At 40.5% G+C, this 12,977-nt stretch overlaps 1 protein-coding gene across 1 annotated transcript in view; it reads left to right on the top strand.

Annotated features, from left to right (window-relative positions):
• Positions 1-12,977, top strand: part of SLC16A2 (solute carrier family 16 member 2) — a 104,551-nt gene that overhangs the window by 79,173 nt on the left and 12,401 nt on the right. The window contains exon 2 of the mRNA XM_079123041.1: positions 10,746-10,890. Within this exon, the coding sequence (XP_078979167.1) occupies positions 10,746-10,890 (145 nt within the window). The remainder of the gene's footprint in view (positions 1-10,745; positions 10,891-12,977) is intronic.

The raw sequence follows: 12,977 nt of genomic DNA, 5'->3' as shown, positions 1-12,977 counted from the left end.
CCATGAAGGACTGGGGCAGTAGTTGGCCTGCTATTTCAAACTTGTCATGGTCGCTCCTAAGATGAGTCTCTCTGGGCCTCAGTCTGACTATCTGTAAAATTAGGAACTAGACCTCTAGATTTTTGTACTCTGATAAAGAAATAAACAAAAACAGCAAGGGAAAGGAGGCCAAATGACCAAATAAGTGGTAACAAATTAACACGTTTTCAATGATTATTTGGCTTCAAAAGTTTTGAAGCTGAAAAATAGATAATAGCCTATCAAAATTACCATGTGTTGAGACGAGGCATGGAGGGATAAAAATGGGGTTTATTTAGGTGTTGAATGCTTGGAAAAGAATGTTTTCCAATATTGCTGGGCCACACCATAAAAAACCCCACTACATTGTCATAAAGAAAAAAAGAACACAGGGAGGATCAAATGCCAGGAGAAACATGGAAGTAGTTTTTAAATAAAGGTGTACTACAGATCTGTAGCACAGTTCTAGATACAATGGATGGATTATGAGTTTCTAATGAAGTGAATGGGCTTAGAGAAACTGGGAGCTGGAAAGAAACAGCTCTTCAACATACTGTGTGTCAGAAAATGTAAAAGGGGGCTGGGGGTGGTGGTCAGTGGTAGAGTACTTGCTTAACATGTGAAAGGCCCTGGGTTTGATCCTGAGCACTGCAAAAGAAGGAGAGAGAAGAAGGAAGAGGGGGAGGAGGAGAAAAGGAAGGAGGGGACGGCAGAGGAGGGAGGAAGAGGAGAGGAGAGAAGAGAGAGAACAGAAAAAGATTTTGTTTTCACCTTCCCTGAGCAAGAATATTTCATCTATTCACTGGTCAGACAGCTACCTAGCACTAAACTGTGGGGCCTGTGCAAAGCTAGGGAAATAGTTAAAATTTGAAGCTGAGCAGGAGGTTCCTCTTTTGGTCAGCCACAGAGAAAATGGATGTCAGGACCCGCCAGCTCAGTCCCCAAAGGAAAAAAGGGTGTTGCATTTCTCCCCTCTGGAGGGCCCCAACTGATGCCAGAAGTGCTTTTACCTGCATTGATTAATTGATTGATTGATTGACTGGGTCTTGCTGTATTGCCCAGACTGACCTCAATCTCCTGGTCTCAAGCAATTCTCCCACCTCAGCCTCCCAAGTATTTGGGACTATAGACACATACCATGACACCTGCCCACCTGCCTCCTTTTAAATGTGTTTCCCTGATGCTTTCAGTTGTAAGACTAATGAGTGATGATCACCTGACCAGATGTGCCAGCATACAGTCATCACAAGTCCTGAACTGCCTGCCACCTACTCCACACTCTCCTCCTGCCCTACCTGTACCATTCCAACCACCCTCACTTATCCCATCTAGATTTAGACTCTTCACCAGGTTCTGGGAACTCTGAAAGGGTATGGAGATGGGACAGAAGGAAAGGGATACTTCTGGCAACACAAACTCCAATTCATGGTGCTATTTTCTTCACTTAGTACTGGGCATAGCAGCTGTATAGCTAAGCTTAGAATGAGATCTCTTAATCCAATTTGCTATGCTTTCATTATACTATGCACCTTGTCAGGAAGCAGCAGGGGGCTCTTGAATAGAGCCACCTCTGACCTCATGTCACCCCTCCTTACCTCTCTCGCCCATCTATCCCTTAACCAGTTTTGACCTTTCTTGGCTTTGCTCCACCATTCCCTCATTTAAACTTTTGTTAGTTCCTCACAATAACAAGAATTTGTGAAAGCCTGTAATTTATTTGGAGAGTTTGGCTCTTGGAGTACCCCCTCTCCCTCTTTTAACTCAGGGGGAGAGCTTGGAGTGCTTGGTTTTTGGCAAACAAGAAATGAGGAATCTGGTCCCACATTTGAGTTCTTTTCTGAGCGGTTTCCCTATACTTCAAAGACATTTGCCTGAGTGCCTGGGTAAGGATCCAGGACACTAATTGGGTACTTGAGTGAAAAAACTTTGAGGGTGAGGAATCTGGAAGGTCAACAGGTCCAGAACGGAGCTGAAAAAGCCAAGGTTCTGACCTTGCGCTGCCCAGGCCCAACATAAACCCCACAGTCTATGGGTGCTCAGAGGAGGAAAGGACAGAGTTGTCTTCTAAATAAAGCCATTGCATTCATTTCAAGTATGGCATTTTGGGGTGAACTCTCCTTCACCTGGAGGTAGTGGTTGAGGTTGAAAAGAAGTCTGGGAACTACTGGGTGAAAGAAGTGAATGGTGGGTGAGTTAGTCAGTTTTTCATCGTTGTGAACAAAATACCTGACAAGAACAACTTAGAGAAGAAGTTTATTTTGGCTTATGGTTTCAGTCCATGATCAGCCTATTCCATTGTTCCATTGCTTGGGACCCAAGGTGAAACAGAACATCATGGCAGAAGGGTGTGGTGGAGCAAAGCTGCTGGTTTCATGGCAGCCAGGAAAAAGAGAGGGGTGGGGAGAAAGTCAGTAACAAGATATATAATCCCCAAGGACATGGCCCCCAGTGACCTACTTCTTTCAACCATGCCCCATCTGCATATAGTTGCCACCCAGTAATCCATTCAAATTATTAATCCATCAAATGGATTAACCCACTAATTAGGTTACAGCTCTCATAAACTAATCATTTCACCTCTGAACATTTCTGCATTGCTTAACACATGAGCTTTTTGTGGGACACCTTATATCTAAGCCATAACAGTGGGCTTATATATAGTTGAACCTCAGAGGCTAGGGCTCTGTTGGAAAGAATATTTGTCAGAAATTAAGCACTTGCTTAGCACTTGGTACAGCGTGAACTGAAAATAATGCCCTCTGCATCATGGGAAATTATGGAGTTCCACCTTTGATTTTTCCAAGTTTGTTTAGAAAGATGGTATGTCTTTAGTTGAAATCTACTTTTCACCCTTCCCAACTCTCCTATAATCTCAGCTGCTTCATCAAAATCTGTGTCCTCCCCATGTGAGAGCAGGGGTGATTATAAGGAATAATAGAATGTGGACTCTGAGTCCAGATTCAAAACTGTCAGAGTTATAGAAAACTTTGACTACTTCTTGCATTTTCCAAAAAACAGAAACTGAGTGCAAAAAAGGTAAAGGCAAGCAAAAACGCTCATGGTTATAATTGTCATTATCATTGTTATTATGACTGTTGGTTCCTTTTTTCAGACTATCATTGCTTGATTATTTTTCTCTTATTAAATTTCCTCTGATAACCTATCTCAATAACTATCCTTGAAGTCTTGTATTATGATATTCTTCAGTCATTAATCTATTTGGCTACCTTTTTTCCCTTAATATAGTAAATTTTCTTTCACTTGGGGTATCTGATTTCTCTAAAACTCTTTAAATAGACAATTTTATTCTGGTTGTGAATCATGGGAGTTTACAAATTGTATTGCCCTATTATAAAAAACATGTTCCCTACCCAACTCTCAGATCCTTGAAGTTAAAGACCATATCCATACATTACCCATTTAGCATTCTCAATGCAAGTGGAATAGCCATGTGTCTGGGGCAAAGAGAATGTTAAACATCTGTTCAATAAATTAATATTATACATGGATGACTCAATTTAAAATATATGTACATTTAGCATTAATAACTGTATCAAGGCACTTTTTCCTATTCCTCCCATGAAATACAGCTAAAACTGATGGGCCAGAAATGCCAATGGGAGAAGAAAAAAGATTGATTCTTCTAGCTAAAGAACCAGGAGAGGGGCAGCCTAGCAAGACAGAAAACCTTTAGACAAAAACCTCTCTACTCCAGTCAGACACCATGGAGAAAAAATGCACCCCACTCACACTTTGTCAGCAAAAGCCTAGGAGGGAGCCTAGACTTCTACACTCACACAGCTGTAACAAGGTGCCCCAACATGCCAACCTCCGGTGCTGAGGTGGTGTCAGAGAAAACCAAGTAGGGATTCAGAAGTTTTCTCCCCTCTCAGTGGTAACAAGGCCTCCCCCTCCCCCATAGTGTCAGTAGAGACCATGTAGGGAGTCTGGACTTTTACCCTTGCCAGACTGTAACCTCTGACCACCCCTCCTGTTCCTGGAAAAGTGCCAAGGTGGTGTCAGCAAAGGCCAAGTAGGCCATTGGGACTTTCACTATCACCTAGTATAGTGTCAGTTGACACCACTTGGGAAACAGTAACAGGGACCCCTACTCCTTTCAATGAAGAAGGTATCAGAAGAAGCCTACCAGGGATCTTGACCACCCCCTACTCTTGCTCAGCAATAACAAGGCAACCTTCCTCCCCAGTGTGTCAATGGAAGCTGAGCAGGGAACATGGACTTCCACCCCCATTTGGCAGTAATGAGGTGGTGCCTCACTGGCTTGTTGTCAGAGGAGTCCTGCTAAAACACAAGATTTTAAGAAGCTCTGGAGTCTCACAACAAAATGTCCAGGATACGATAGAAAATCATTGTCACACCAAGGAAAATATTGACTTCAATTTTAAAAGACCATCAACTGACACCAAGACCAAGATGACACAGAAGTTAAATTTGGCAAGGATTTTAAAGTAGTTATCATAAAAATGCTTTAACAAGCCATTAAAAATCATACTTGAAAGAAATAAGAAAAACCAGAGTCTCAGCAAATAAATAAAAGTTTTAAAGACAAAACAAATGGAAATTTTTGGAAGTGAAAAATACAATAAGCCAGGCATGGTGGCCTACACCTGTAATCTCAACTTTCTCCAGAGGCTGAGGTAGGAGAATCACAAGTTCAAGACCAGCCTGGGCAACTTAGCGAGACTCTATCTCAAAATAAAAAAATACAAAGGACTGGGGATGTGGTTCAGTGTTAAAGTGCTTGCCTAGAATATATAAAGCTCTGGGTTCAATCCTCAGTATTGAAAAAAATATTAACCAAAATCAAATAAGCCTAATTGGGTAGACTCCACAGCAGACTAGAGAGGATAGAGGAAAAAAATCAGTGAACTCAAAGATAGAACAATAAAAATGAATCATCTGAACAACAGAGAGATATGATTGGGGGAAAATGTGAACACAGCCTTGGGGGCCTGTGAGGCTATAACAAACGGTCTAGTATTCCTGCCATAGAGGATTCCCAGAAGGAGAGGAGAAAAAAGGTAGGACTGAGAAAGTACTAAATGAAATATGCTGAAAACTTCCCAAATATGGAAAAAGATATAAATCTCTAGTTTCAAGATGCTGAGTCAACCTCAAAGAGGATGAACTCCAAGAGATCTATGCCAAGACACATCATAGTCAAACTTCTGAAAACTAAACACACACACAAACATATATACGCACAAAATAATCTTGAAAAGAGTGAAAGAGAAATGACACATTAAATCTAAGGGGGAAACAATTCTAAGACTATAGATTTCTAATTAGAAATCATGGAAGGCAAAGGGAAGAAATGGCACAGTATTTTTAAATGCTGAAAGAAAAACCCAGAATTGTATAATCAGTGAAAATATCCTTCAGGAATGAATAGGGAAACCAAAACATTCTCACATGAAGGAAAACTAAGAGAATTTGTCATTTATAGACTACCATAAAACAAAGGGTAAATCCAACAAATCCCACTATTTTGTATAATTTTAACATACCAATAAAAAGTAGAAAGAAAGAAGAATGACTAAAGGAGGTTCTCTAACTAGAAACGAAACAATAAAAGAAGGAATATGAAACACCAGGGAGAAATAAGAGTGAAAAGGGTAAAATAATGGGTAAATATAATGGGCTTTCCTTCTCTTTTTGCATTTTATAAATTGTTTAACAGTTAAGGAAAAATTATAACAATAACTGATGTGGTTATCAATCTGTATAGAGGAAATATTCAAGATGACTGGGATATACATATGTGAATTCTTTGAGTTCTTTTTTAGTAGCCTCTTGAAAAGTCACACAAAGGGATACACTCAAAAGCACTATCAATCAGTTAAAACAGAATTCTAAAAACTGTTTAAGCAATCTGCATGCAGGCAAAAGAAACCAGAGTAAACAAAAATAAAATGGCCCTGACATATATGTGATTACATCAAATGTAAATGCTCTAAATACATCAGTTAAAAGAGTTTGGCAGAGTAGACGAGTGGGGGAAAGCCATACTTCAACTGTACATTGTCTATAAGAAATCCACTTCAAATATGTATTTCCAGAGGATTATGCTGGGTGTCAAAATGTCAATGTCAAAGGTTAAGCCAGTGTCAAAGGTTGCATATGATATGACTCTATTTATATAATGTTCTTAAAATAGGAATATTACAGATATGGAAACAAATTACTGATAATTCCTAGGAGTTAAGGATGGTGGGAGAATAGTCTGGGGGTGAATACAAATGAATAGCACAAAGGAGATCTTTTGGAATTCTTGTGCATCTTGATTGTGATGATGGTTATAGGAATCTACACATGATAAGATGATATATAACTACACATACATATTATACCACTAATTTTTATATTGTCCTATAGTTACACAAGGGGAAACTGGATGAAGGGTTCATGGGACCCCTCTGAGCTATCTTGACTGTTTCTTGTGAATCAATAATTGTTTCAAAATAAAAATATTTTCAAAAATTAAGCAGGTAGGGGCTGGGATTGTGGCTCAGTTGTGGAGCACTTTCCTAGCACATGTGAGGCACTGGGTTCAATCCTCAGCACCACATACAAAACTAAATAAAATAAAGTTATTTAAAAAAATTAAGCAGATTGCTGAGTGCAGTGGTGCACACCTATGATCCCAGCAACTCAGGAGGCTTAGGCAGGAGGATTCCAAGTTCTAAGCCAGCTTCAGCAATTTAGTGAGGCCCTAAGCCTAGAAAGACCCTGTCTCAAAAGAAAGAACAAAAAGGGCCGGGGATGTAGCTCAATGGTAAAGCACTCCTGGGTTAAATTCCCAATACCAAAAGACAAACAAAAAAAGCAGATTAATTTTTTAAAGCTACATCAAATACAACTTACACTTTCTTGGACTATACAAAAGGTGTATTACAAGCCTAATCATTAGTTTTCATTGTATTATATATACTTGGAAGAGCCAACCAGTAGTGAATTCTGGCTATAAAATGTTGGTAAAATTATTTATTAAATGTAACTATGTTTTCCTCTTCAACAATGCATCTAAGCTATTTTTAAAAAATCTGACCAGAACAAAAATATACATACCATAAATGAGATCTCAAACTGGTACTTCTTGTTTTCTTACCCTCCCCTGCCCACTTTTTGGTGCTGGAGATGAAACTCCTTACACATGTTAAGCACATGCTGTGCCACTGAGCTACACTCCTAGCTCCTGCCCTCCTTTTTTAAATAACATCAAATTTAGAGATAAAATTTCAGTATGATTATATTTATGCTTTTTATATACTTGGTTCTCCAATTTTATTTTGGGTGCTGGGGATTAAAGCCCAGCTTCATGCATGCTAAGCACATGCTCTACCACTAAGCTACATCCCCCAAAGAGTACTACTACCACAATCGAGATATATAACATTTCTATTATCCCCAAAATTCCCTCATGCCCCTTTCTATATTCAATCCTCTTACCCCATCCCCTCTCCTGATGTCAACCAACTTGGGGGTTTTTGTCCTCATAGTTTTGCCTAATCCAGAATTTCCTGAGTCATTTGAGTTTGACTTCTTTCACCTAGTATAAGGCCTTTGAGAATTGTACATGTATCAATAGTTCATGCCAGTTTGTTGTTGAATTTTATTCCACTGAATAATGTAATACCCATTTGTCTATTTATTCATCAGTTGAAGTATATTTGGGTTGTTGCCAGGTTTGAGCAATTATGCAAAAAGCTGCTATAATCATCTAGGTAGAGGTTTTTGAATGAACATAAGTTTTTGTTCATCTTGATTAAATACCCAGGAGTGGTATATGATGTGGTAAATATATGATTAAATGTACAAGAAGCTGCCAAATTTTTCCAGAGAGTGTACTATTTTTCATTTCTCCCAGCAGTGTATAAGATTTCCAGTTCCTCTACATCCTCCCCAATACTAAGTATTTTCATTTTTAAAAAACCTTTTTAGTGGGTCTGTAGGGGGTATCCCACTGTGGTTTTAATATGCATTTCTCAAATGATTAATGATGTTGAACATCTTTTCATGTGCTTAATTGCTATTCATACTGTGTGTGTGATGTCTTTTCAAGTCTTTTGCCCATATTTTATATCATATTTCTTGCTGTTTTCTTGTTGAGTTATGAGAGTCAATTCACACTTGTGTGCTAGATACCAGTCTTTTGCCAGATATGTGCATTGTAAATATTTTCCCTGGTCTGTGGCCTGCCTTTCACTTTCATAACTATTTTTTCGAAGAGCAAAAGTTTTAAATTTTGATAAAGTCTAATGCATCAAAGTTTTCTCTTGTGGATCATACTTTTTAACGAATATCTGAGAAATCTTTGGCTACACAAAAGTTAGAAGGAGTTTTCTCCTATATTTTCTTCAAGAAATTTTACAGTTTTAAGTTTTACATTTAAGTCAATGATCCATTTTGCATTGATTTTTGTATATAAGTGTTACTATTTCCAAAACTTTTTTTTAATTTCCACATTTTTATTGGTGTATTATAGCTATGCATAATGTTGGGATTTGTTGTTACATATTTGTACATGTACACATTATAATAACATAATTTGTCCAATATCACTTCCCTGGACTTTTCTGCTCCCTCTTTGTCTCCCATCCCTTGGTCTCTTTCTTCTACTGATCTGCCTTTGATTTTTACAAAATCCACCCCCACTTTTCTTTTCCATTTTCCTTTGTAGCTTCTGCATATAAAACATATGACCCTTGACCTTCTGAATCTGACTTATTTTGCCTAACATAATGATCTCTAGTTCCACCCATTTTCCTGCATATGTCATAATTTCATTTTTCTTTATGACTGAATAAAACTCCACTGAGAATATATATACCACATTTTCTTTATCCATTCATTCGTTGATGGACACCTTGACTGGTTCCATAGTTTGGCTTTCCAAAACTTTTATACATATAGTTATCTTATAATACTTTTTAAAAACTTTGAGAAAGGCACTGCAGGAATTTTAATCCCTATATCACAGATGAAAAAATTAATTAGAGAAGTGCTGTGACATCTTAAGGTTCACAGCTGATAAGAGATGAAATTGTAATGTAAGTTCAGATTTCCTGAGGCCTCCAGCCAGTGTTTTGGGAGTCAGGCAGCATGGGCTCAGGATGGGGCCCAGGAAAGGGAAGATTCCCAATGGGGATTTGAGCAACCTATTTGGCACTAAGGTATGGGACACAGGCAGTGGATTAGCCCTTACCTCACTCCAGCTGTGCTCCTCTGGCCATTTGGGGCTCTACAGTTGAAGAGAGCTGGAAGCTGGTCCAGAGCCCTTCTCAGGTAACACTCAATGAATGCTTTTTTTTTATAAACCACATGGCAAAACAACATTTTATTTAATAAATGTATAGGGAATTCCAATTTGAAAATTGCAAATACAGTACATATCAATGAATGGTGATGGTGATGGTGATAATGAACACTTGGAACATGTTCAGAAAGAATTGTGAAAACACAGAGTTAGAAATTAAAGCCAAGAAGAAAAATTAAGGAAACTAAGATTATTTAGCCTAGAAAAGAGAGGCTCAAGATGAAACTTGGTAACAGCCTTCAAACAAACAAACAAAAAAAGAAAGTTTAAGTTTTCCTTCTGAGGGCTGAGCAAGGGGAAATGGACTGGAAGAATCGAAGTAAAAGGGCAACTTTCTTTCTCCCTGGTCAGGATTGTTATAGATACCTAGCTTTTATTATTATTATTATTATTATTATTATTATTATTATTATTATTATTATTTACCAGGGATTGAACCCAAGGGCACTTAACCACTGAGCCACATCCCAAACCCCTTTTATTTTTTATTTTGTGACAGGTCTCATAAGGTTGCTTATAGTCTTGCTAAGTTGCTGAGGCTGGCTTTGAACCTGCCATCCTCCTGGCTCAGCCTCCCCAGCTACTGGGATTACAGGTATGCACCAACATGCCTGGCTGATACTTAGCTTTTAAAAACAGGATACTTGCCCTGGGCATGGAGGTACATGCCTATAATCCCAGAGTTTTGGGAGAGTGAGGCCAGAGGATGGCAAATTTACCAGCTTCAGCAACCTTGTGAGACCCTCCATTAAAATAAAAAGGGATAGGGATGTAGCTCAGTGGTAGAGTGCCCCTGAGTTCAATCCTCAGTACCACAATAAAATGCAATAAAAAACAATCTTCTTGTTTGAATTTGGAATCAGAGATTTGCCAAACATGAGTTATGATGAAGGATTTCAGGATGAAGTTTACATAGCCCTCTTGCATGGTGTCCTTAGAAATCTTTAGGTGGCACCTGAATCTTCTCCATACCCTAATCAACTCCAGGAGATTTTTGTCTGTGGACTTCCCTACTCCTTAGTCTTAGCATCTTTACAGAGTTGTTGCAATGACTAAGGCAAACCTGACCATAGCTCCTAAAAGCTAACCCCTATGCGCCTTGCCCTTGAATCCGAGCAGCCCAGTGTCTAATGCTACAGATCTGGCTTAGGGTCCCCAGAGAGGCCTGAAATGTTGGCAAGTCCAAATATGACCCCAACATTGGAATCTCCTGTTTTATAATATCTAGCATCTGCTTGCACACCTTTCTGACCAGCAGGGACCGGCAGGCTGACAATGCAGACCAATGCAATGCCCCCTCTTAATGGCCAGAGAATAAGAACTGAGACACCAGCAGCATAACCAGGTATCACATTAAACTATAGTGTCTTTGTGCTTCTTTTCTCTGCAGCATGGGTAGGAGCCCTCGCCATGGGTATGATCTTCTTCTGTTCTCCCATTGTGAGTATATTCACTGACCGACTGGGCTGCCGAATCACAGCAACTGCAGGTGCTGCTGTTGCTTTCATTGGCCTCCACACCAGCTCCTTCACCAGGTAAGGCTAGGAGTTGCTGGCTATTTCCCCATTGGCTTCTTTTTGGGCTTCAGCTAGAGACACTCTTCCCATTGCAGAATCCTCTGTGGCACTGGCCATGTGGGACTCTCAAGGACCCTGCTCCCAGGGTTCACGATACAATGGAATTCATCTAGGTAGGGTCTGAAGGACACATTTGAAGGGAATATTCCCATAGAGAACCCAAGAGTTCCAAAGAGTTGGGAGGAGTCTAAGACTGATAGTTCATAGACCTGGGTCCAAGCCCAGTTTTGGCCACTAAATGGCTATGAAAAATAGATGGGTACCATTACCCTGAGCCTCAATTTGTATATCTGTAACATAAGAGAATTAAACCAGATGGTCTTTCCAGGACTCTCCAAGATCTGCCACTCTGTTTCCCTTCAGTGTGCCACACATCTCATGACCTTGCTTTCCCTCCCAGGAGTGAACTACTTGAGCGAGCCCCTAGTATTTCAGAATTCTTGAAGGAATCCTATCCTGAAAAAGAGGTCAGCTGAGCCCAAGGCTGTTTAGCATGCCTGGCCCTTTCCCAAGTATCTCTGGTTGCAAATGGATGGATGATTTGGGATAGATAAAGACTTATGTCTTGGACATGAGAAAGATGTTTATAGCATCCCTCACTGAGGCATAGACCCAGAACCCAGCAACCCAGCTAGGTGTAGGCTAACTTGTTAATGTTAGTCAAGGGAAAACTTAAATCCTATTCCCACTTGTTCCACAGGCAGAACTTGGTAGTATTTTTTTTTTTTTTTTTGCGGTGCTGGGGATTGAACCCAGGGCCTATGTGCTTGCAAGGCAAGCACTCTACCAACTGAGCTATCTCCCCAGCCCAGAACTTGGTAGTATTAATCAAGAAACAGCTTTAAGTTCATTCCTGCTTTCTAACCAGTCCTGCAGAAATATGTATATAGGGGATGGGAGAATAAAGACCCTACATCATAGCTGGAGGAATATGAGATTCCTAAAGAACTCAATTGTCATTCTGTCAGACACTTAAGAACCTATGACACCTTCTACTTCCAATCTTCCTGGGCTGAAGTAGGAGAATGTTGGCCTGGAGACAAGGAAATGGCCACAGTGACATGTTTGGAATGGGGGCAGAGCTAACTTGTCAGAAACTTGCTCTCTAGGCGTAAGGTTCCACTCACAGTAAAGAATGATAATTGTGTTCTGCCTCAATTTGCCTCCATGACGGGAAGCCAGTTTCTTTATGACTTAAGCATTTCCGGCTGCCCAGCCTGCCTTCCAGTAGAGCTCGGATTTGGCCTGCAGTGATTTCTTGGCTCCATCCCATCCGATTGGGACAGAGGAGGGGAAACCATACCCTGCCTAGAACCTGCATAGCCCTCCCAGGACAGGAGCTCCAAACCTTTTCAGAACCCCTCTGGTGGTCGGCCTCATTTGCCGCCAGCAAGCTGGTGCCTGGTTTCTTGAGGGGAGGAGCTAGGCCTCAGAAGCAGCTCCATTCTTAGCACTGCATAGCAGAGGCCTGTTGCTTGAGGCACAGCAGAGCAAAGTGTAAACAAATTAGCAACATACGGATCCCATTTCCCTTCCAATTCACATGGGCTCAGACACTAGAGGGGAAGGAGCTCAGATGTGGTGTTTTCTTCGGGAATTCTTTAGGCACACTGGAGTAGGCGTTCTGTTCTCTAGCCCCTGACCCCCTACCCCATTTGCTCTTTCTGTAAGAACATTTCCAGAGCCAAGAAACTTTATGGATGGCTTCACATCCAGTGGAAAAATGGTTATGCTTGTGGCTAGAGCTCCAAGTCATCCTTCCTGTTGTCTCAGTCAGGGCTCTGAGTTCCTCTGGATGACGTGGAACTGGGTAGAGTACTGGCAGGGCTGATGAGGCTTTGGCAAGCCCAACTCAGGGGCCTATGGTCCTGTGGCCCAGATAGAAACAAATGCACCACATAGCACCCTGAACTAAATCTCATGTTTTGTCCCCACAGCCCCTTTTCTGAAGGTCTAGCTTCTCTCCCTAAGATAAGGCCCCATTCCAGACCAATCCCATAGATACCTAGAATCTAATGGGAAGAAGCCCTAAGGAACCTGACAGA

Source organism: Sciurus vulgaris (assembly GCF_902686455.1).
Source record: "Sciurus vulgaris genome assembly, chromosome: X".
NCBI classification, from domain to species: Eukaryota; Metazoa; Chordata; class Mammalia; order Rodentia; family Sciuridae; genus Sciurus; species Sciurus vulgaris.
This window is presented reverse-complemented; position numbering and strand designations above follow the sequence as displayed.